Source organism: Xiphophorus couchianus, chromosome 7, assembly GCF_001444195.1.
Source record: "Xiphophorus couchianus chromosome 7, X_couchianus-1.0, whole genome shotgun sequence".
Lineage (NCBI taxonomy): Eukaryota > Metazoa > Chordata > Actinopteri > Cyprinodontiformes > Poeciliidae > Xiphophorus > Xiphophorus couchianus.
In genome coordinates this window covers 12307178-12332676 of record NC_040234.1, presented here as the reverse complement: position 1 = coordinate 12332676, position 25499 = coordinate 12307178, and the positions used below count along the sequence as shown (strand labels likewise).

Here is a 25499-nt window from a genome sequence, read left to right as displayed (position 1 = left end):
GTTTGCTTTGACACACATGCAGAAACCAGTCAGAAAATAGTAAGTGGTTTATTAACACTTTGGAAATGCATAATTACAGTGGATGTTCCAGGTTCTTATATAAAGTCATGCACAGTTGTTTGCATTATAAGTCCTTGTATTTCTTTCATGGCTGGTGTGTTCTTCAGATTACAACCTTTTTGATTTAATTATGTTTGCTGGTTAAATCTAAAAGGGTTTTATTACTGCTCCTGTTATTTGTTGCCAAGTTCCAACTTGTTTTAGAATGAATTAAAGCAAAACATAAAAACTTACACATCAGTTCAATGGCTTGAGGGAAGAAAGTGGTGTAATTTAATGGGTTTTAGTGCAATTCACTTCTATGGGTAATTTGCAGGAAGTGGTAGAACATCAGTAAAGTTATTTTGGCTTTACATCCCTATATATTGGAGAAGTGAAAATGTCTTTCTGTGGTCAAATAGATGTCAAAAACTCTCTAAGATGTTATGTTTGAATATAAATCACTTGTCTTTTTTCCTTGCTCAGAATAATCTGTTGCTTGCCTTCACGCATTAAAATCTGTAATCTGTACCATTATTCAGATCAGAGAGCATTTTTCATCCAATGGTCAAAATAAATCACCAGTAGAGATCTGAAAACCCAAACTGTGGTTGAGCAAATCAAGTATTGCTAAAGCCCAACTGAACAAGAATAATGCTCCAAAACGTCTCAAAAACTATTCAAGTAACTTTGGCTTTTCAATGCAGTTCATAATATCGAGCCAATTTACAAAAAAAAAAAACTCATCTGAAGGCATCTGGAGTTGGTCCAAATCATATCTAATTATAGAGACAGATGGATTAGTTATATGTAGATTTGATTTTCTGCTAATTAAATCAAATAAGTCCAGTCCATACTAATACAATGCAGTCAGATAGTTAGAGACCTGAATTACTTACAGTTCAAATCAAATGATAAAGTAGTCCAATCAAGTTCAACTAATTGCATAATGGCAGTTGGTTGAAAATGTATCTAATCCTGGATGATTGCACATTCACACTGCAACAATCCCTCTATGAGATCAAGTATAAGGCAACAGTAGAAAGGAAGCACTTCTCGCCACTTAGCGTCAGCAACCATGTGGTAGATCTTTGATGCCGTCACCTGGTAGAAAAACGCACAGCAGAGATTACACTTTCTGAGGAAACTGAAACAAACATCACTACCTACCAACGTCCTCACAATACGCAGCAGAGTCTGGGCTTATCTTCATTTCAGCCTGAAACTTCAGTATCCACAATATGACAATAAACAAGTTGTGCTTGAAGTGTCCCTTCCGTTTGATTCAGATTATTATTAGACTTTTTGTACATGCTTTATGTTTTAATCTAATTTTAACAGTGATAATAAACTGATTGCATTTAATATGTTACAACAAAGAAAATTAAAAAAAAATACCAATTAATCTTAAATTGTATTTCTGGATATTCAACTTTGTGTTTAATGACCCCTGCTGCAGTACCAATGGTAGCTGATTCAGATAAGCAATGATTATTTTGTTTTCTCTGCTACAAACTCTGAATACAAGTTATGGACAAATACATGGTCTGTAACAAAGAGATAAGTCTGTCTCAATGTGTATATCATCAAAAAGTTAATTTATTTTACTCCAAAAAGGGAAACACATGTTATATTGACTCATTACAGAGTCTTTATCTCTGTTAATTTTGTTTTTTAATGGCTGATAGATAATAAAAATCAAATAGTTTTTCAGAAAATGTGAATTTCACAAAAGTATGGATTATTATTAATACAGACATGTTAGTCTAATGAAAAGTGTTCCCATGTACTGCATAGTAAATGCACTTTTTGACAAGCACCATGATTGTGAAGCCTTTGAGAGTTCAGCCCTAAATATCTTGCAATCTTACTGAGAATTTGAGGTTTTCATTTTCTGTAATAATCAAAATTAACGTTTAAAATATCTTATTGTGTGGAAAGTGAATTTATATGAGTTTCACATTTTGAATTTGATTACTACAATAAATCCACCTTTCCATAATATTCTGATTTATTGAGAGGCACCTGTGTTTTTGTGATTAAAAACTGTCAGCTCAGGAAGTCAGTCTGTTTTGAATAATCACTCCAGAGACAATTTTAAACTTTCAGGTTTACTCAGTGTTCCCCTCCGAGGCTTTTTACATCCAAATTCGCAGTGAGAGGGGAAACTGTATTATTTATGTATGTAAATATGCCACAGCTCACAATAAATCGAAGAGTCGGCTCTGCCTTGCTTCTTCTGTTTCTTTATGTGAACATGAGGTCTAGACTTTGTATTTCTTACTGAACGTATATTTCTATCTCTGCGGAACACAACCACTGTATTTTACGTGCTACTTACCATAAAGTACAACAAGGTATTTGTTTAGTAATGTGTCACTGCGTGTGTGTGTGTGTGTGTGTGTGTTGTTGCGTGTGTGTGTGTGTGTGTGAGGCAGGCAGAGAGGCTCAGGGTTGGGATTTCGGGTTAAATATTCAAAATGGCGGACGGAGGAGCAGCGAGTCAAGATGAGAGTTCAGCACCAGGTAATGATTACAGCATTTTACATATTCATACTCATATTCAAACTGCGTTACTCGCAATTTATGGTTGCAGAGTGCAGATGAAACACAGAACGACCGGCCGACGTGGACCACATTAGGCTTTGTTTTAGTTTACACACAGCTAGCTTAAACTGTAATTTGACAGAGGAGGAAACGAGCTGTTGCAGTGCGACGGCAAAAATACATGGAAACATGCCTCCCCCCTTTGTGTGATTAGACGGCCCGTACGCCGCTACATATTCATACCTCGGTCGACAAATACAACTTAGCATATTTTATTAGTAATCGCTGTCGTGGCTCGGGTTCATATGTAGCGTATATATATCTGTTTTCCAGTGGCAGTTGGCTTGTAGTCTGTTAGCGTTAGCTCACCGGCTAACGCTTGGCTTTGTGTTGATGCCCACAGTGAGGCTTTTGAGGGAGCTTTGCATATTCATTTTTTTTTTTTTTCCACCGGTCGGGCAGTGGCTTTGCGCTCGTTTCTTTTACAACCAGGGCGTCTCGGAGACATTAATCTAAACACAGCACACATGGCTTTCATTAGGAGCACAGTGCCATCTCGGTGTGCCTCTCTGTGCGACGTGATTTTTTCCCCCCTCTTCTCCTCTCTACAGCATTTTGCCTCTTGTCTTTTGTGCTCGGCGCAGCGGAGCCACAGCAGCAGCAGCAGCCTGTTGTGTTATTCATGCAGGCCTCCCTCAGCCAGAGTGCGGAGTTCAGCATATTTTACACACACCAAATGCATGTCAACACAACACTTTAAAGCTATTATCATCGTCTTTTCTCCAAGCATAGTCATCATCTAAGTGGCTAGTATCAGTCCAATTGGGCTGGAGGTAACTTTAGCTTCGTCAGATGCAGCTGTTGTGTTTTTAAGAGGTAATGTAAGCGGTGTTTTGAAAGAAGTTGGTCTGTGCACTTTTCTGCTCGGGTTGAGACTGTTTGTGTGGTGAATCTGTAACCGAATATAATTTGTTCTGTTCAGCCTTCGTTGCTTCTGGAGGATTGGTTTTGAAAACTTAATGTGATTTTCTTCCTTTTGCGGCGGAAGGTTGTCTTTGGACTTTGTGAAGCTGCACTGAATTCAGAGGTTGTACCTGTGTTATCCCCCCAGGCACAGGGAGGGGTGATGAGGCCCACTTCCGGAAGGCCACAGTAATAACAGGCAGGAGTTTTTTGTGTGTGTGTGTGTGGGTGTGTGTGTGTGTGTGTGTGTGTGTGTGTGTGTGTGTGTGTTATTCTCCATGCTGGTTTCATGACCGGGCAGGCAAGACACAGCATGACAGCACTATTTAACTCCATGCTGTTACACTTCTCATTTAGTTTATTTTAAACTCACAAACCCATTGAGAAGGGTACATTCCTACCCACTCCTTTTTGGACATGGGAGTTAGAGTTAATTAATGAAGTTGGGCTGTACTCTTGTGACATTGGCTTTATATATATAACTTTATTTGCTTTGCGTATGCTTTTCTTTTTCAGCCAAAAATTCCTTTCTGTATATTAAGATTTCTTTAACTGAACAGAATCGATTTTGATTTATTGCGCCATCGTTTTTGAGCAATTGTGTCTCTGTTTACATTGAAACTTGAAAATATCTGATCCAAAATCGCACACACCCAAAACTTAAGAAATATTTTGGGATATTATATTACTGTGATATATTTACAAAATGATACTGGGCTCTGCCTTGTTAGGGGTCAGTTATTCTGAAATGCAAGTTTTATTTGACTGAAAGGCCACCTTTGTTCTTGCGAAATGTTACATTTTCAACATTAGAAAGTTTGCTATGAAATAGAAATTATTGGCAAATTCTGTAACTTGCACAAGCTAATTAAAATTTTTTTGATAGAAATCAGAAAAATTAAGTATTTGCTAGCATAAAAAATTGGTTGACCTTTGACATAAAGGTTGATTAAAAATGTTCTTTGGATTATTTTTAAAAATTATTCATCTTTATATTAATCAAACATTGTTTTGTTGTACTAAATATTCAAAGATAAGCTCCAACAATGAATAACTTTTATGGCATTGTATTTTTACAATGGTATAACGGCATTAATATAGAGATTAAAAATGTGTGATATTTATTGTTCTTATGTAACACAGCTTGCTAAATGTAGACATTTAACAGCTTTACCTTAATAAGCACGAGGGGTGACGACTCCTTTGGTCTCTACATTTTGATTTTGTGTTTTTGTGCCTGGCAGTATTTTCAAACAGTCAAATTTGACTTTTTTTTTTTTTTTGTAAGTTAAGGTATTGTCTTCTTTCAGCAAGCTGTCTGGCAGTGTTCAACAAAAGGGGAGCTATGTTCTTCATGCAGTCAAATAAACTTCAGTCACTCAGACGTTCTCTTTTCCATCTAATTTCACTTCTAAAGAACCGGTGTCCTATAATTTTTAGATGCATTTTTTGGCCAACACACCTGAATCAAAATGCATAGTTAGCTCTACAGAATACAGTGAATTTCTACAGAGTACTGGTCGTAACCTGCTGGATTCAGGTGTGTCAAAGGGAAAAGTTGCAGGACATTGGCCCCCTTGTAGCTGGTGATTGGGACCCCTGTATTTAAAGAGCTTTAAACCACAGAAGCGACATATCAGAAGATTTTAATTGTTTTTTAAGCCATAACCTTTTAAAACCTCAGTATACTTTGACAAATATTTAAGAAAATGTTGCTTCTGAGGGGACAGTGCAGCCATTATTATAATCACCTATAAAGCGATTGGAGCACAAACAGCAGCTACAGACTCACTGATTCCAACGCACTTAGTGGTAGTTTTTTTTTTTTTCTGGCTTTGTCTTTCAGCTCAAACTAAATGTGCTCACAATAATGTTATAGTATTTAAATGTGCAAAAATAGCACTCAAGTACCCGAATGCAAATGTTCAAGATGAACAGATAACATGAAATAACAGCAGAAGAAATGAGTGAAACCTTCATGAAAACTATCTTTGGCTATCTTTAGATAACTGCACTCAGATGGAGTTTGTAATAATAACAAAGGTCATTTGACCAAAATGGAGATTTATTTTCCTGCTTGGTTATTTTCGTAGAGGCTTTTTTTTAAAAAGAGCTACTTAAAAGTGCTGGGAAGTGTTTTCTAAGTCTGAATATGTACTGGGAAAATAAAATACAGAACAGAATAATATTTGCATAATACTACATCTCACGCCTTATCATTTTGTCTCATCCATCCATCCCATTTGTGGAATCCATATTTAAAGCCTGGCAACTATAAACTATGTGCCATGAATTTATATTGTATGTGTTTTTTCCCTAAAAATGGCTATGCAGTGGTAGCGCTGGAAATTTTTGTGTGGAACAGTATGAAATTTTCATGTTTAACAATGTCTGGGAACCTTATCTGCCATTTGTTTAAGTTGTATTTTTCTCCAAACTGATTCACTTTCAAAGTACAAAACCAGTCTCATGCAATTAAGTGTCAAATTTTATGTTCCAAGAGCTTAAACTAAATTTACTGCATTAGGGATTGCCAAAGAAAAGTTAATTTGGTAATTTCTTGCATGTAACACTCTCATACATGTTAGTATTTTCATTTTTTCCAGTAGTGTATTTGCAACTGTGAAAAATGTTAATTTATGTAGAAAAAAAAAGACTTGTATTAGATTGAGGTTCTTAAATAACAGCTGAGAATTGAATGTTTCCCTCAAACTGGAGCTACTTTTTCTCATTTAATCAGTTTCACAGTTCCACCCTCATTCTAGCCTTGTACTTTCATCATGAATATTCATTGTTGTAAACACGGTTGTTATGAATAATGTAACAACCGCTGTAATAAATTCAGGACATGCAATTTCAGAGCACTGAGAGGGCCTCCATGCAGTCTCCAGTTAGACAGGCTGCCTTTTTCCTGTGGTGGAAGCAACATTTTAGATAATAATAAGAGTCTTGTGGTGCCCTAGGACTTCTCATGTTTCTGGGGAATAAAAAAAAAATCCACTCTGAATTTACAATGACATGCAAACCTTGCTAAATATATTCCAATTAGCAGGAAAAAAAGTTTTTTTGTAATACCAATGCAAAAGATAAGCAAGCTTAGGTCATCTTTTAAGCATTTAATAGTATTAACAGTCTAGATGAAGATAAAAAGTAAAGGTGACAACATGTTTACGATGTAGCAACAAGAGATAATCTTTAATAAGGCTTTCAGGAAGAGTAGGAAAAGGCAAGTTGTTGCATGTTGCAGGCAATAACTGTCACATTGTTCCTAACGGATAACATGCCTCAGACATAATTAAGATCTGTAGTAAACTACTGCTGGTATTTTATTGTAGCTTGTTTTAGCTGCAAACAGTGAGAAGTGGAAATGGAGGTCATACATAGGAAAATGTACAGATTAGTAAGAATGTTGCTTTGTTGGGCTTCCTTTGACTTGTTACAGAGCAGAAGGTTCAGAACGATGAGTAACCACCTGAATATCCAGGAGTTAATATAAATGTCATGTCCCTCATCAGTGACGTTCATGTAAATTTAAACTGTAGCAACCAGTCATGCGGCTAACCTCTGTTGCATGTGCTTAATGGAGGGCTTGTCCTCCCTGAGAAATGTACTTTAATTTGCTTGAATTGGATTTTCCTCCTAGTCTACTGAAAGTTGCCTAATGACCACCCAGGAGAGAAACCACGGTAGCTTACAGAGGTGTTAGACCCATTACTGTTCATCAAATTACACGGCATGCTGTATATAGTTTTGCTCATTTGTGGACTCGGTCCAGCTGCAGTTTCTGGTCTTTGTGGTGTGGTTTATTACACTACAGTCTGAATCTGCTTGGAATATTCATAAAGATGCTTCACTTAGCTGGGAAGTTGTGGTGTTTTTAGGTTAATGGCCCCAAACTCACAGATAATTTGCCTTGCGCGTGCATCCAGACCAATAAAAACAAATCAGCATGGTGCTCAGATTGACCTAAATGTACAGTGCGTCTGTATAATCTCAGCTAACCCTGAAAAACAAAGGTGCTAGTACAGAATGAGGATGCACTAATTAACTTTTTGCTCAGTCTCGTGTTGAATCTCTCAGCTCACATTAATGTCCCTGCAGAATTCAGCCAGCCTTCCCGTATTACAACGCTAATGAGATAACGGTTTAAAATTCTCTGTGCAGGATATTTGTATAATGCATTGTTCCACTTTGAGGTTTTGCAAACCATTCAACCAAGGGGCTGTGAATGTGTAGCGCTGCCGATAACCAAGTTTGCATTCACTTCTTCTCTGCTTTCTCATTTGGTTGCTTAAGGACAAGAAGAGTCGTTTCTCAGCCTCCCCAGGCTTACCTTGTTCAGGCAATATCTTCAAAATCTTTTTATTACAGTTGACATGAAACATGGACATGCTCATCTTTGAATAAACTGTTGACAAGTGTGAACATGTCAATCCATTTAAACATGCTTCAGTGGTGATGTTTTATTCAAATCGTTTAAATATTTATGTCTTGAAGGAAATAAGACTGATAAATAGTGTGAAGTGTATTTTGAGTATCAGACGTGTTATGACAATTAATAGGCAGTCATCTAGAATGTGCCTGTAAAGTTCAAGTCGTTGATAAAAGGTGAAACAAGTTCTTTTTCAGATTCAAATTAGGGCAGGAAAAAACATGCATTTAAGATAGTATTGCCAAACACTACTGTGACGTTACTTATTTATAACTATTCAATGATTATTTTCCCCACTGCTTTTTGTGAAATTTATCATCTCTGCCACTAAAAATATACACAAGGTGTGAATATCAAGAGCAGAAAAAAGTGTATCAAAAAGGCCAAATATACTATTGGCATTCATAATTTGCAGTCATGTCACATTATGACTGACGTATATCAGTCATAATGTTGTATCAAAATTGTTCTTTGTGATAATGCAGATATCGATATTGCTGCAATAATAATTATGATTCCATGTATTGTGCAGCTCTAGTCAATTAGAGCTGCACAATATATGGAATCATTATTGACTAATTTGACTAAAAACCTGAGGGAATTTGAAGATGTATTTCCCAAATTCCTGGTGCAAATGAAAGATAAGAGTTTTTTTTGACAGATTTTAGCTGATTTTGATTTCTCTTTCACAACAATAAATGAAAATCAAGTAAGTTATTATTTCCCTCCTGGTTAGAGTAGAAATGTAACTGAACAATGCTTTTGTAGTAGAGGAAGATTTTTTTAAACCTCTGAGGCTGTCTCTACATCACAGACAATACAAATACAGAAAAATCCTTGGGATTATGTAGAAAAATAATTGTTAGGATCATTTACAAATTAATAAAAACATTGTCTGGGTTGAAGTGTGATTGGGGAAACCTCTCATGTACTTTTGGTGGATTGTTAAATTTTAAATCTTTCATTCATTCACTATTAAGGAGCCCTGTGAAGCATGTCTGACTGATTCATATTAGGTCCAGAAGCAATGTCACCTCATCTGTAAGTGAGAGTGCAGTTGGTGCTTCATAATTATTTAAAACTGTGATGTTTCTGTAATATATTAAATATTCCATCACAAAATTTCTAAACAGACAAAAGTATTGCAGAGGTGATGCTTTAAGCAGCTTTTACCAACCTACAGTAGCATTCAGCATGACTGGTGTGATTACCATGGTTAGCAATAGCCATGCTAACACCTGCGTGTTCCCTGTAGGGTCGCCATAACCTTTCCAGAAAGACTGCAAACAAATATTTGAACACGTAAAAAGGTTCAAACAAAGCTACTGCTGTGTTCAGCGTTGGTTAATGGCTGAGGCCTCACCCTGTTTAAAGGTAGCAGTCAGGAAAACAGCAGACTTGTTTCATTAGAAAAACAAGTCTGCTTGTTTTCCTAACAAGCAGACTTCCTCGCTCAGAGGCCAAAGCATAGAATTAGACTGAATAGATCTGCCCTCAAGAATTGTCACTGATACGTGACCTAGACTTTTTTTTTAAATATTGGAACCAATACAGATATTAATATCGGATTAGGGCATCTCTATTTAAAATAGCCAACTTTGAGTCATGTTCCTTTAATAACAACTTCTATACTGAAGAGTGTTTCTTGAGTATCAGTGGTTAGTATTTCTGTATGGCGCGTTCAGTGATTGTTAAAAAGGTCGGGTATTAAGTGATGAGGGCCAGCTCATTTCTCAGTGCAGCTGTAATTTTATGTACTTGGTTGAAAGAAAAATATTTTTTTCAGCGTACATGTAGAGAGAAATGAGGAAGAAAACATGTTTATTAGTATTTACCGTGGTGCTGGCACGGCTATCAGCATTGGTCAGCTGTGATTTGGTCAGGCAGTGGTTGGTACGTACAGAGGTTGATTAGGCCTTTAGCCAGGAGCAGTTGCTGTGGATTTAGTCAGTAAGCCCCTTCCCCAGAAGACCCAAATCCAGCCTCGCATTCCTCTCTGATTGGTTGGACACCTGTGCGGCTCCATAACCGGGCCGCTTCCCTGCCGCATTAACTCTCAGCACATGCTCCGAGTGAATTTTAAAAGGGGGGCCCCCAAAACGAAACACTAATGGAATGTAAAGCTAATCTAAATATGTTAATCCCCAAACACTTCATAAACATGGACGCCAGCGGCCCGCCACCCACTTTCTGAAGTCATTCGCTTTGGAATGTTTTCGCCGCGGGGGTTCTCACAGTAATGACAAGCTGCTGGTGGATTAATGTGGAGTTATTTATTTCCGATTGAGCGAGTCCAACACCCTCCACCCCCTCCGCCTTTTCCCTCTCCCCCACACGAAACCCAAACCTCCCCCTCTCTCCCTCTTTAGCAGTTCGGCCCAGTCTCCAGTCGCAGACGCTCCATCGAAGCAGTTCACCCAGCTAACACTGCAAACCCTCTGCTGTCAGACCTCACGTTGCATTCTGGGATGTCTTCAGCCCCTTTACCTGCTCTTAGCTAATTACTTTTTAGGCCAACGCTCAAACAATAATTGGTCTTGTGCTGCTTCCTCCCCTCCTTCTGCTGCACAGAGTGCTAGTTTGAGCACTTTTTTCCCCCTCTCTCTCTCTCCATCGTCCTTATTCCCCTGTTTTTTATCGTCCTCCAAAAGCCATCCAATTAATATGCTAATGAGCTGATAAATATTTATAGGGGTTTTAAATTATGCAGAGAGCTTTCAGAGCCCGGTGTGAAATGCGTTGCTCGCAGGACTTCAAAGCCTTGCATCACTAACGAGGCAGGAGTAGATTTGCATACGGCTTTAATCAGCTGAATACTGATTATGCTTCATTATAGAGTTGGATGGAGGGAGGAAAAGGAGGAGGGGGGTTCGGTGTTGAAGGAGGCCGCCAGCTGCACTTGTCATTTGTTTCATTCCAGCAAGAGAGGGAGAGAGAAAGAGAGAGAGAAGTTTTTCAGAAGTAGAGGCAATCTTGGCAGCAGAGAGAGGGAATGCTAGAGAAAAAGGGGGCAGTGCTGTAAGAAAAGAAAAGAGGGGAGCAAGAAGAGCTGTTTGCCTAGACCCTGTTGGCTTTCCCAGTGTGCGTTTCCCAGTGTTGCTCAGCAGACCGTGTGGTAGAGACCGCCACTGTGTCCCTGTGTCTCTGTGTGCTCGCTGCTGACCAGTGGAGAGTGAAAACAAGAGAGAAGGGAGGCGGGGGGCGTGGGAGGAAGGAGTGCGTTCTGGACATCCTGTCGGTGGGGTTGCCCAGTCGGGCGGGTTGTACTCGACAGGTCCAGCAAGCATGCAGGAAAGCACAGGTGGAGCAAAAGCGGGTGAGTTTTAAGAAGACTGTGAGCGAGTTCGGCTGGGTTGTATTGTTTGGTCGGAGGCTAGTCTGGAATATTGACATGCAAATGTTACAGGTTTTATCCTACGTGGTTGTAGCATCTTGCTTTTTTTAAATTAGAGTTTTCTGTAGCTTTTATCAGTGAGAATGAATGAAGACTTGAAGAGCAGTAGTAATATTTTAGCACCAGTTGATATGAGATTATCTCATTATGTGTCTGTCTGGTTCTTTCAGATGCTAAAGTGAATAATCAGTCAGAAACTTCTAAATGTGAAATGGAAAGTGGTGACGAGAACACCGGTCAGTATCGATCAGCCTGTTTCTTTTTTTCTTTCAGTTTTTTTTATTTTTTTGCAAGGTGGAGATATAGAATTTTTGGAGTTTTTTCTCCTCATTCAACAGGTTTCAGAATCAGACCCAAATTTATTTTAAAAATGTTGGCAACACAAAACCATCCTGTTAATCTTTGTAAACTCATTTGATCAGCTTTCCAACGTTTCCATAATTTTTTTTTGTTTTGTTTTATTTCAATGCTTTAGTGACGTTTTGCTGCAACTAACCTTTGCTGTAACCTTACGTTGAATACTGAAGATAAACATTTGCATTCTTGCTGATATATGCTTTGAATTCCTGCATAAGCTCCAAATGTAAACACTTTATTTAATCAGTAACATGCAGCTGTTTTCATATGTATCTAAAGAAACATTTCCTCCCACCTGCAGATATTTTCAGTGTTCCTCTTTTTGTTTTTTAACTGCAGTGTCTTTTCTCGGTTGAACCACTGTTAAAAACATGTCTGTGTTTCTGTCCCTAGGAGTCCAAACCAATGGACTGGACTTTCAGCGGCAGACGGTGCCAACCACAATCTCTAACGCACATGCACAAGCCCTCTTCCAACAGGTACCACATCACGCATGCCTGCATGAGCTGCTGCATTCACTTTTACCTTTCAAAAATTCTTGCTTTAATCCAAGGAGTAGCCGTGTTACAGGAGATGTTTTTATACAGCGGAACTACGGCTTTAAATATTCATAAAAGTAGTTGCATAAAAAAAAGAGATGCAATTCTAGGAGAGATATGCTCATCAGCACGACAACATTTGCAAGCAAGGAGTTCATTTAAATGAGCCAGGCTCTCTCAGTGTCGCCTGGCAACAAGGCAGATTAATCAACCCTGTATGCTAATTAAGCTGCTCTTCGGTTGCTCGGAAACAGATGGCAGAGAATATGCAAATCTATGCAGAATTTACATGCGCTGCATAACAGTTATTTTAATTAGCCTCTCTGCTCTTCCCCTCCCTTCACTTCACTGCTTCCTGTCTCTGAAGGCTGCGACACATTTTAAATGCCCACTTTTATCGCTGCCTTTTTTTTTTTGTTTAATTGAAATTCCTCTCACTGCTTAAAGACAAAAGGTGCAGTCTGACCGAGCCACTCAGGTAGCAGAGAAATTAGATTTTTATCGTCATGTTTCTTCTTGTTTAGCACGATGCTTCGTTTCTTGATCTGATTTGCTTTAATTAAAAAAACATCAGTGTCTTGTTCCTATATTTTATGATTATGACTTAAAAGGACGTAAAATTAAGTTTGGCTCTCCACTTCTGCCAGTCGAAGTCGGAAGACTCGGCCGCTCTTCCTGCCTCCGTCCAGCAGAGCGTGTTGCCTCAGACCCAGCTAATGTTGGCAGGGGGACAGATTGCTGGAGTAAGTGGCCCCCCCTCCGCTGTGCTCGGTCACAACCTCGTCGTTACGTGCATCCTCCCGTGATCACCTCTCAATACGATCAATCCTGCTGGAGAAACATAGCTGATTAAATGATAATAGCTTGATAAGTTTGAGCCTCTTCTGCCTGTCTGCCTGCTCATCTCTGTGGTTGTTAGTTTATGTTCAAATGTCTCCATAACAGAAAGTGTAAAACGAGCATTTGAGACATTTCATATCCATGTTTTTTCCTGAGAGGACCCGACGGCTGCTGCTGTGCGATGCGGGAGTGAATGTTTACTGTGCATGTGGATCTGTGTTTGAACATCGACGTCAACATGCTCATTCGCACTTTTGCCTGGCGCAGCTGCATGAGTCCTTTTCTCTGTTTTCCTGTGATGACTCATATTTGTGCTTACAAAACAGCCTAAGCTTTTGTTTATCTTTGATATCTGTGTGAAAAGTTACATTCTGCAAGGACATTTACAAAAATACTTGCAGTTAACACAATTCCATGACTTGCAAAAGTATTCACACTGCCTTGATTTTTCCATGTTATGACCAGAGTTTACATACATTGTATGTGATTGACTGACAGAAAGTAGTGAATAACTGAAGTGGAAGAAACATGATTTTGGGTCTATTTTTTTTTTTTTTAACAAATAATCTAAAAAGTGTTGCATATATTTATGTTCAGGCCCTTTAGTTCAGTAGTTTGGAGTAGTACCTTTCTCTGCACTTACAGCTGCAGGTTTTGTGGTTTCTCCACCAAATTTGCTCAACTAGAAACTGAAATTTCTTTGTAACATAACTCAAGTTTGGTTAGATTGATTGGAAAACATCTGTAAGCATCTGCTCATGCTAAAGCCTTTTTTCTTCCTTTAAATCTACCCATTTTTATACCAAGCATCTCCACAGCATGATGCTGCCACCACTATGTGTCACTGTGGAGATGGTGTGCTTAGAGTTATGGGTTGCCTCTGTTTTCTATAATATATGGTGTTTTAGATCTAGGACAAATAGTTAAATTGGACTTCTGATGGCTCTCTCAACTCTCTTACTGCCACTGTTTAATTTTTCATGCGTAAAATCTCATCAGCCTCGAGTATCCACACAGCATGATGCTGCCACCAGCGCACCTGAGAAGTATCAGAAAGGTGTAAATACTTTTGCAAGGCACGATGATTGGAAAGTTGCAGGAACAAAGTACAACTACACTTGTGGTTTTGTTGCATCAACACCAACTGAAGTCAATGTATTAAATTATTTTAAAAAAACAAACAATAACTTGTTGTTATTGAGTCTATCAATAACAACAAGTGGTCAAAAGCAATTTGTTACTGATAGGAATTACTCTGAAAGATTTCCAGTAAATATACCCAGATTACAACCAAAAATACCAGGCATTAAATCAAAAACTGATGTCACATTTGACAATAAACTTTTCATTGGTATCGAAGCCAAAGCAAACTTCACGTTCCGTGTGATCTATCCTTAAACCTAAAATGCATCACCTACTTTCTCAGTGTTTCCAGCCGCTCTGGTCTCACGCCTCCTGTGTGTTTTTTCCCCTCAGTTGACCCTGAGCCCGGCGCAGCAGCAGCTGCTGCTCCAGCAGGCCCAAGCTCATCTCCTGGCTGCAGCCGTGCAGCAGCAGCAGCACTCCACCAGCCAGCAGAGCAGCACCACTGGAGCCAACATCTCGGCCACCGCAGCTGCGCCGATCACCCAGCTGCCCCTGTCACAGCCCATCCAGATCGCCCCTGTAAGTCGCCACCATCCATACACTTACAGTAAAATGTTTCAAACAGTTGGCTAATTGTGTGTGTTTTTTTTGTTTGTTTTTTTGTTTTTTATGCAGCAGCTGCCGCAGAATCTAACCCTGCCTCAGTTTGTCCTGGTTCAGTCTGGCCACCCGATTGCAACGCCGTTGCAGCCCACTCAGTTTATCATCTCGCAGACGTCGCCGGCCCAGCAAGGCAAGTGGATTTACTCGTACGATTTAGAGGAGAGAAATATTAACAGGATTATGTTAAAACATTCCTGTTGCATGTAACTCTTCAGGCATATTGCCAGCCCAGAGTCTTCTAACTCAACTACCTCAAAGCCAAGCTAACCTCCATCCGACTCAACCAAGCATTACCCTTGCAACTCAGGTAAGTTATATTCAAAGTTTGTTTACTTTGTTAACTTCTTATACGTGCTTTGTTTATCTTTACTCCTTAATTTACGTTTATTTTCCTCTGCAGCCTGCATCTCCAACTCGTACGACGGCAACCACCAACATTCAGAGTCTGCCCCACAGTCAGACGCCCCCCAAGCGGATGGACACCCCCACGATGGAGGAGCCCAGTGATCTTGAAGAGCTGGAGCAGTTTGCCAAAACGTTCAAGCAGCGACGAATCAAACTGGGCTTCACACAGGTAAACGGTCAAGAGATTCATCTGAAAAAGATTTCGAGTTAGATTCACAAATGTGTGCTGGCTTTAAGCATCTCCAGTTGATTTGACGTAGTTTGTGAAAGTAGGAAATTTGCTTTTTGATTTCTCAAATCTGGATAAGTATGGGAAAATTTATGTAGATGTATTAAAGGTGCAGGATAATGTCCTTCAGATTTGATCAATCTTTTGGTTGCAGACTTTAAAATGAAGCTAAATAGAATTAGTAAATAAAAAGTAACTAGATAAATGTTTTGCACTCATTTCCAGAATGTTATAAAATTAGGAGAAGAATTTAAAGTTTGAGAAAGTTTGGACTCTGACCCATAAATTACAAAGGAACCCTGTTTTTAATATATCAATTGTGTTTTTCTTAATTTTTCTTAATCTTTAAGGTATCATATACTATTGGCACTTTTAGAGAAATATATTGCAAACCAGTACAGAGACATAAAGGAAGCCCTGCACATTTAGTTAGTGTTCGACTCCAGTTTGAAGTTGTGCAGTTGAGTTACACCTAAATTACAACTTCCTGTCTTGTAGCATTATTAGTTTTCTGTAACTGAACCAAACTGAGATTCAGGAGCTGCAGCAGCAGGGATGTAGGTAGGAATCAGCTTGCATATTCATGGATCCGTGCTTATTAAATGAAGAAAAATGTGTGAAAGTCACATGTAGGCCATTTTAAGCTCTGATCAGAATATTTTTGCGAATCCAAAAAAAAACTTCACTATGTAATTTAAATGAACAGAGATTAGTTTTCAGAGGCGTTAATCAGAAGTAGGAGACTAGAAGACAGTTAATAATTTATGACTCTCATATTTCTGTGTCGTTGTCTCCCTTCAAATCGCAGGGGGACGTTGGCCTGGCTATGGGGAAGCTGTATGGAAACGACTTCAGCCAAACCACCATTTCTCGCTTTGAGGCCTTGAATCTGAGCTTTAAGAACATGTGCAAACTCAAGCCTTTGCTGGAGAAGTGGCTTAATGATGCAGGTTTGTCCCTAAGCCCGCCTGAATATAAAAGTGTGTTTCTTGAGTTTGATGGCAGATGGATCGGTGTTCCAATACACCTGAATCAAACAAATCATTATGAGCATTTTGAAGAACTTGAATTTAATAACCCAAGTTGAAGGATGGTGGGTTTTGTATGATCTACTTTGGCTTTACCTCTGTCCTTTCCTTTTGTCGGTGCTGTTTGTGCAGAGAATCTGTCATCTGACCAGTCCTTGTCCAGCCCCAGCGCCCTGGGCTCCTCAGGCTTGGGCATAGAGGGCATCAACCGCAGGCGGAAGAAAAGGACCAGTATCGAGACCAACATTCGAGTGGCCTTAGAAAAGAGCTTTCTGGAGGTGAGAGCCTCATGTTCATGAAATCAAAAATCCTGATTGAATTGGTGATTGAAATCCTTAAAAATGCTTGAATTTTTAAGGGTTGAGTTTTCAAGGTTTGGGAAGTGCATGACATGAATCTATCTGCGTTGTTTTGTAATAAAGTTGTAGTAGATTTTTAGGAGAAAAAACTCCTTACAGAAAGTCAGGGTATTTAGATAGTGTAAGAATTTCATTTGAGCCAAAAGGTAATTTAACACAAACAGATTTATACAATTTAATAACAATTTATTATTCCTAATGGCTCAGTGAGTTATTGATTTGAGTAATTGAAATGAAGGTGGTCATATATTTTATTCACTAAAGTTATTGAAATTGCTGATTTTTATTTTATTTTTTTGTTAAATCAACGTTTTGTTCTCAGACTAGTCAGGTGTAGAGTGAATTAAAATTTTGTTATATTTCAGTTTATTTTGTCCCTACTGTGCAGAATGCTATCATAAGATATTATTAATAACAGTAGTTAATTATGTCATATAATGGTGAATTGAAACTCGTTTTTTTTAGTTTATTTGTATAGTTTTTATCTGACAAGTGTGGTGCTGAAAAAGTTTGAAAACTTACTTTTGAAACTCAGTTTTTGCAAACTGTGATGCAGCAGTGAGGCTGTTTTTGATGATGCATTGCTGCAGTTTCCTCAGTACTGACAGGGAATCCCTGGCTTCTTTGCCCTCTTCAAGCAGAACCAAAAACCTACCTCTGACGAGATCAGCATTATCGCTGACCAGCTCAACATGGAGAAGGAGGTGATCCGGGTCTGGTTCTGCAATCGTCGACAGAAAGAGAAGCGGATTAACCCGCCCAGCAGCGTCAATAATGGAGGAGGCAGCACATCCATCAAGACCATCTTTACCCCCAGCAGCCCTTTGGTAGCCACACTCCCACATTAAACTATTCTTTAGCAGTGTTGGATCTTTTGACTGATCCTTCACACTTCATGCTTTAAGCTAAACTTAAACAAGATGTAAACCCAGAGAAGCTCACTGAGTGGTCCTTCATATCCTCATCTTCAGGTGGCAAGCACAGCAAGCCTTGTTAGCAGTCCAACTATTAACACATCCACCACCCTGACTGTAAACCCAGTGATGCCTCTCACCAGCACCAGTGTCTCTAGTTTGGCTTTCACAGGTTTGTGTTTGTCTTAACTTCAACTGAAACCTTGAATCAGTTGATCTAAGGTGGATGTCTATATAATGTATTTATTTATTTTTTAAGAGCAACCTTTGTGTTAAAATGCCCTAGCTGTGAATCTACACCTGTGCGTCTCAGCATGCACAAACTTATGAATAGGCAAATAGCTTCCTCTGTGTTGTACGCCTGCAGCTGCTGCATTCCTGCTTATATGTAACTTTATTCGATCTTGAAATAAGTTGCAGATATCGTTGATATCCTTACTTAATATCAAAAAGCTTACATGTTTGTTGTTTTAGCTTCAGTAATGTTTTATAGAGTGTCTTTAACGTTGCAGTGGGCTATTGAGCAACTTTAAGTAGTTTTCAGTTGAAAGGAAGCAGCTGGAGACGAGTGTTGGAGGTTTAGGTGGGGGCCACTTTGCATATTTATACGCATTTTAAAAGAGAACAAGCTGAAGAGTTGCAGTTAAACTATTTCGACATCACAGTCATTATTTGCAAAAGTAAAACTTTTGGTGCATGGAGTAAAACTATGGCACGGTTTAGATGAGGGGTTGGAAGAAATGCTCTACTTTAAACCAATTCAAGAGACTTTAAGTCAAAAATTATTAACTTTTACATACTTTGGAGTAAATTATATATGGTTTCCAACTTATGTTGTTAATTTAATGTACTGTATATGGGCATGAGAACGGGGCAAGTTTATACAAGATTTTGTTTTCTTCCTGTTCTTTTCACTCTTTTTTTGTTTGTGAATTAATGATTACATTTATTAAATCTGGCGTTGAACCTGATTATTTTCATGAAGAGAAAAGAAATTAAATTCCTCTTTTTTCCCCATCTACTAAGGCACAACAGTTGGAGGCACAAACACTGCATCGGTCATCTCCACCGCACCTGTTCTTACCACGTCAACCAGCGCTCCATCGATAAGCCTATCCACGACCACTGTTCAGTCCACATCCACAGACAGCAAAACCAGCATTCAGGCGCTGGTCACGCAGGCTCCGACGTCCATAGCGACGTCCTTAGCGACGGGCCAGGTGATGGTGGCCGCTCCGGGCCTAACCACAGCACAGCTGGGGGCCGCCCAGCTGCCCACTAGTGCCAGCTTTGCAGCCATGGCTGCAGCTGCGGGGCTGACCCCTGGACTGATGGCATCATCCCAGTTCACTCCAGGGTTAGTCTCTGACTTTTCCACAATTTGCTCAGAGGTTGTTTTTTTTCCCTGTATTTGCCTGTATTTGCCTGCATTTGCCTTAATAATGTTGTTTTGTTTTCAGGGGCGCCCTTCTCAGCCTGACTCCTGGGGGGCTTGGCAGTGCACTGAGTCCTCTGATGAATAACAGCACTCTGGCTGCAATTCAAGGTGTGTGCTAGGCCAGCGTCATGACCCAGTAGTAAACATTTTTGGATAATTTCCCTTTTAGCAAAATGAGTGTGGTTTTTCTCTTTTTTTGTGTTTCTTTTGTGTAAGAAATTACATCCTGAAACAATGGATTAAATAAAACTCCTAGAAATACCCAGTTGGTGCTCACTGGGTTTAGAATACTATCTAAAAGATAAAACTGAGAGTTTCAAATAAGGAATAGTAATATCTAAACAACAACAGCCATCTGTATTAGTAACATTAAAACTTCTTGTTAAACTCATTGATCTTTTTAGTTTTGATTCGCTGTAGCAACCATTAATAAATCCCTCTATGGGCTTTAGAGAATTTCTATTTAGTGGAGGATAATCCAGTCCAGATTTGAGAAGCGCTGCTCTAATTTGGCCTAGATGCCAAAAGCAGCCTTAAAGTTCACGTCATTGCTAACTGTTTTATTATTTGAGTGGACTGATTTCAAAGAAAAACAACTAAAATTGTTTCTATTCAATCTTTGTTTCTCCCTGCAAATAAAGAACTGAATCTATCTGTAGAAAATGGACAGTAACGTTTGGATAAATTAAACAGTCCATAAGAAATGGTTGCATTAATTAAAGGTGCACAGAGATTATTGAAAACCTTGTGTTTTGCACACTAAAACCTATCCTCATGCCTCCTCCTCAGCACTGGCATCGGGGGGTCACATCCCTATCACGTCTCTGGACGGCGGCAACCTGTTGTTTGCCAACGCCTCGGCCGCCAACACGCCCAACCTGGTGACCACGCCGCTCTGCCTCTACCCCCAGAACCTGTCGCTGCTCGCCAGCAACCCCGTCAGCCTGGTGTCGGCGGGTGCGGGCGGGCTCCAGGTCACCGCCGACGCCCACCACCAGGTCACCACCGCTGCCGTGCCTGTGCAAGCCTCGACCATTACCACTGCCTCCAAGGCTCAGTGAAGCCTCGCTCCCGACGCCTCGTTTCCTGCCGCGAGCACTACTTCCCGTCACTACGGGCGGGGGACACAGGCTTCACTACCCGCCCCCACACTTTTCACATTAGAAGTAGAACATTATTTAATGTATTTGCTGCCACCAAAAAGAAAACGACATCCAATATAATTGGGCTTAGGTTTTGTTTTTTCTCTATCTTTATTTTTTGTTTTCAATAGTTCTCAATATTTTCTTTCACAAACACTCTTGTTGGCCTGAAAAAAACAAACAAACTCTGCACCCTCACACTATTATGTACATATTTCCTCCTATTACGAGGTCAGAATCACAACTGACACGTCTAACCAAAAAAACAAAATCTTGTCCCTTCTAACATTTAAACTTAAGTCTTTTTCACTAATTTCACAATGTTTTGTCGTGACTAACAAGGGTTTGTGCATCACTTGCTTTCTGTTTTTTATTAATATTTTTGACAGGCCTCAATTTAAATCATATCAACGTTGTACTCTTTGCATTTCCTTTCTATGTATTTTTTTTAGACTTTCAAATCTATATAATTCTAATAAGTTAATATTCACCTATCACTTTTCAATCGTGGTTATAAGGCTTTAAAATACAAGTAATAAGTGGCCGATTTAAAGGTTATCATTGCTTTAAGGGTCGGAGGTGACTGGGTGGGTCTCTCTGCGTCTCTTCTCTGGAAACACTGAGTTTTACAAGTCGCTGTGGCGGTCAAAAGGCCTCCTAGCTTTTGTAAAATGAGAGTCTAGTTGTGGATTGTTGACACTGACAGAAAATGGCTCGAAATATTTGTGTGGAAAGCTTTTATAGAGAGCGAGCTGCAGCCACGTATCCGGACGAGGTGGTTTGGGTTGCAATGTGCTTTCTGCAGCTCTTCCAGATCAGTTTCTGGCAGTGTGTTTTTTTTTTTTTTTTTTCGAGGATGGGGCATGTACTTGCAGTACTGGGTCCATGGGATTTTATTGTGGGTTTGTGTTTTTTCTTTTTCTTTTTAATAGTAGTACTGTCATATATGAACTTGTGCACAGTATCTGTACCAAAAAAAAAAAAAAACTGGATCGATGAGCTGCAGTCTGCCTGATTTTGGGAGGAATGAATACGTACTTTAAGATATACCAAAAATATTTGTTAAAATAGTTGCTGTATGTAGTCAGTGTAGCTTAGTCTAGTGGATATATTTATGAGTGCAGAATCTCTCTTCATTGTCAACAGAATATAGAAATGCAATATTTTGATGACCATTTTCCAAAGATAACATTGTTGTTTTTTTTTGTTCTTTTTTTTTTAATTGGCAGCACTACTCGCCAACATGAGAGGGATGCGATGCTTGTGAGAAATTGGTTTCTTTTTTACTTTTATGAGACATATTTGTTCATTTTTACCACCTGGGCCTTGCCCTCAATTTTTGAACTGGTTTTTCAGAGCCGTTTTCAAGGCATCCTTTTTTTTCTAATCTGTTCTAGTAGCATTTTTGACGTTTTTTCTGAACCGTAGTGGAAAGTAGGCATGGGCCGGTATGATAGACTTGAGTAAAAATACCAAGTTTTACGCATTTCAGAAGATCTAATTTCTTTTTTTTAAACACCTTGCCAACCGGCTTGTAGCTTGGCCGACTGTCATGCTAGAGTAGTTCCTCAGTAAGAGTGAAGGATTTTTTTGAGGCTCGAAATATTTCCAAACAGCTGATATATATATTTTTTGTTTTGTAAGTGAGAGAAAAGTGTAGTTGCCTTCTTTTGGTCAGCTGCACAGCATCGCTACTTCAAGTTGCAGAAAAAAAACTCTGGTATTACATTAAACAGACTTTAACCATAGGAACTGTTTGTAACAGGTAACCGGCCCATGCCTAATGGACTTTATTTTTTGTTTGTTTGTTTCGTGCTAATATTCAGCCATAAAACAACAGCTCGAACCAAAGCGGTTTTACTCAGTAGTTGCTGTGCCTGCCGGAGCACGCAAGTTGCTGTTCACATGGTTTCTACGACTTTCCCCGCCCGTGCAAGCAGTTTTTTCCTCTTCTCCAAATGCCAGATTCTCCCCGATTTGGTGCTGCTGGAACCAGATCACAGAAACTTAGCTTTAACAACTTGCTGCAGAAGCTCCCGACGGGGAGCCAAGCTGTCGAGAGGCCTGCATGCTTCCTTTATAGCTTTACGACTACGCCCTGTGGGGTTTGGTAGTTTCAACCCTTCCACTGGGAGGGCTCACCTGTGTAAATGCATAAACCCAATCGTCGGAGAACATTCTTCATGTTCGTCTCAGTGTCGCCTCTTTGACCCATTGTGTCTGTGGGCTGGTTGTAAACCCACCAAGCTGTTTTACAAAGCAGCACATTCAGTCACACCCCACAGAAAAGTAGCATTGATCTATATCCAAATGATGACTTTAGTTCCTGCAGTGTGTTTTTTATTTTTTTTCTGTGACTGTAAGTCGTGAAATTTGTCCACACGATCCTCCTCCTTGTTTTCTTTTTAATAATTGTGACTAAATATACCTCAGCAGAAACTTCAACATAGGTTCACCGTTAAACATTTCTGGGTGTAGAATGTATAAGTACTGTTTGGCTTTACCATTCAGAGGTTATACTGTTCATAGGAACCACAACGTTAAAGGACAACCTACTACTACTACTATTACTACTGCTATTTTCTAGTACTACTATTTAAAGGGTGTTTCTGGGTTTTAGTGTTTTTTTTGTTGTTTTTTCTTTTAGATCTTTCTTGCCAAAGTAAAAGCCTTTTCTCTTCAAAGCTTTGTGGATGTCTGTGCCCCCTCCACCCTGCAGGGGGCGCTCAGTTCCTGCACCCCTCTTTAGTCATTACGTTTCACCTGCACCATGACGAACCAGCTGGCACCATAGGATGTTACTGAAATATTTATCCGAGGAAAGACTTAACGATTAGAGGAGCAACCTTTTCTTAATTCTATATAAATATATATATAAACACGTGTAAGATATTCATATTTTATATTTGAACTAGTATGTTATCAAGATTGAATGTAGTGTTTATCATGCTAACTCAAAAGAATAAATCTCCCTGCAATCTTTTAATGCTTTATTCACTTTTTTTTTTTTTTTACCTGACCAAAAATATGAGAGGAAGTTAGTGAGGATGCCTCTGTTTTTGACCGGAGGAACTCGAGACGCTGAAGCATCTGACCTTATTGCTTTATTTTATAATTATTATTATTGCTAATATTTTATTTTTGCGTTGTTGTGAATTTGATTTGCTGTGTTGTCTTTAACAATCATTTTTCTTTAACTTTTTGCCTTTTTTTTGTATAGCGTGAGAGGATAAGATCACTGGCTTTTGTAGTTTGACAAGAGAGGATTAACATTATCGTTTATGCCTTACTGTTACGTAGAAGACATGAGCATTGTAGCGTTGTGTTGGGGTGTGTGTGTGAGGGCAAATCTGGTGCATTTTGTTGAAATGGTAGCTATCTGGGGCATTTTGGAGATTAGTGATGTGTGTTTTGTTTTGGCCAGGTTGGGAAATGCTTTACTTGTAATTCCAGTGGCTTTTTTGTGTGTGAAAGTGTGTTTGGGTTGTCCGCAAACCTTTACGGTGCATTTTTTCTCATCTTCCAGCTGGTGTAAGGAGTGATTTTCTTTTTTCTTTCAAAAAGTTTATTATAGAGGAGTGCTTACTTCTTTTTAAAATTTTTTTTGACTGAGTTCGTCTACTGATTAGGCCACAGGCTTCAAGCAGGCCGTTCGCCGAGCCTGCTTTGGGAAAATCCTACCGTTTGTGGTTGATTTGTTTGTTTTTTCTTTTTTTTATTTGATATTCTTATGAGCTGTTTTCTTGGCTTTTAGTGCTTCACTGTCAATAGGTGATCTTGAGACTTCAAGGCGATCTCGTGGTTCAACCAGGCGACTATATTGAGCCCGATTATGTCAGTTTGCTGTGGAGGAAGAACAGGTGGACCACCAGTAAGGCAAAACAAACTGTTGTATACCTCATTTCTTAACTCGAAACTGAGTGAAACCTGCTTTAATCTACTTACAAGATAAGAAAAATGTTTTTAAAAGTAAAAAAAAAAATGTCAGTGGAGAAGCCTGCTCATACCTGTACTGCCACAAGGTGGAGGCAGATTACACACCAGTGCTTGTGAATGTCTGCTGTTTTTTTCCTTCACGACTTGTGCACACACGTGTCTTTACATTTGTCAGAACTGAAAAATCTGCAATCTTTTGTTGCCACTTTAGTTAATTTCCTACCCTCGTCTTTGTGTTTATACACTTCCTTTTAAGTTTGACAATCCTGTTTTGTTTGTTTTTGGGGTTTTTTTGTCCATATTTCTGTTTGTCATTTATGACACGGTACAAGTATGTGCAGGTTTCCTCCTGTCGTGGCCCGCTCTCGGTTTCCTGTGGTACCAACGCTAACCAAAGACTTCTAACTTGATTGTACGCGAGCAACGCCGTCGTCTCGCCCATCCCCGCCTCACTGCTCAGCATCTAATCCAGGCTGCACTCCCTCCACGTCCCTCATCCTCCAGAGTCCCAAAGCGTTTCGACTGTAAGGGGATGGTTTTTATTTTGTGCTTTTCTCGTAGTGAATATGTGTCTTGTCGGTGCAGCGGTTTCAGTGCCTGTGGGCGGGGATCAGAGGGGGCTGAGCGGGCCTCTGTGACGGGCACGAACCAATGTGGCGATAGCTGGGTGATGTTTGTTAATACACGCTGAGGGTGGATCCTGTGCACGTTGTACCTGCTCAGGACTTTGTACGTCCTCCCTTGCTTTCTTCCATTGCGTCTCTCTCTTTCTCAAGGACTTCTTCTTCCCCTCGCTCCCCCTTCATGTCTCCAGAAACACACGTCCTTCCCTTCACCTCGTCTCTTCTCTACAGACTCTGTGACACTATGCATCACGGTCCGTCCCCGCCCGGCTCAGACCCGACGGGGCTTCGGTGACACTTTTGTCTAAGGCTTTACTCCAGGCGAGGCCGTCCGGCTCTCACAAGCGCTATCCCAAAGCAAAAATCCAAATATTTAAACTTTTTTGACAAACGCAGATACCAAAGATCTCTCTCTTTCTCTCTCTTTCTGTGTCGCCCTTCCCGCCCTGCAGCATGTGTATTAAGAGACAAAACCCAGCTCTGGCTTTTAGTCCTTAGCCTCAGTAATTCCAAAGCTTAGATGTATATTTTGGTATATTTCTGAGAAGAAAAAAAAAAATCTTGT

General features: G+C 39.6%; 1 protein-coding gene across 11 annotated transcripts; it reads left to right on the top strand.

Annotated features, from left to right (window-relative positions):
- Window positions 1-2434: 2434 nt before the first annotated feature.
- Window positions 2435-25493, top strand: pou2f1b (POU class 2 homeobox 1b). 11 transcript variants are annotated; one of them, XM_028023856.1, is made up of 15 exons: window positions 2485-2565; window positions 11546-11611; window positions 12126-12211; window positions 12919-13014; window positions 14588-14776; window positions 14876-14990; window positions 15076-15167; window positions 15261-15434; window positions 16303-16444; window positions 16655-16800; window positions 17520-17708; window positions 17853-17967; window positions 18822-19152; window positions 19256-19341; window positions 20023-25493. In XM_028023856.1, exons 1-15 carry the CDS (start codon window positions 2520-2522, stop codon window positions 20292-20294), a joined length of 2145 nt encoding a protein of 714 aa, XP_027879657.1. In that variant the 5' UTR covers window positions 2485-2519; the 3' UTR covers window positions 20295-25493. The 11 variants fall into 11 exon arrangements, with proteins under 11 accessions (XP_027879659.1, XP_027879662.1, XP_027879657.1 ...); XM_028023855.1 differs by having other exon boundaries at window positions 14873-14990; window positions 17523-17708; XM_028023852.1 differs by having other exon boundaries at window positions 2486-2565; window positions 16646-16800.
- Window positions 25494-25499: the final 6 nt, after the last annotated feature.

Coding starts and splice junctions, on each gene's coding strand:
- pou2f1b (XM_028023851.1), top strand. CDS start 2,520: ATGGCGGACGGAGGAGCAGCGAGTCAAGATGAGAGTTCAGCACCAG. Junction 2,566..11,545: donor AGATGAGAGTTCAGCACCAG/GTAATGATTACA, acceptor TGGTTCTTTCAG/ATGCTAAAGTGAATAATCAG. Junction 19,342..20,022: donor CACTCTGGCTGCAATTCAAG/GTGTGTGCTAGG, acceptor CCTCCTCCTCAG/CACTGGCATCGGGGGGTCAC.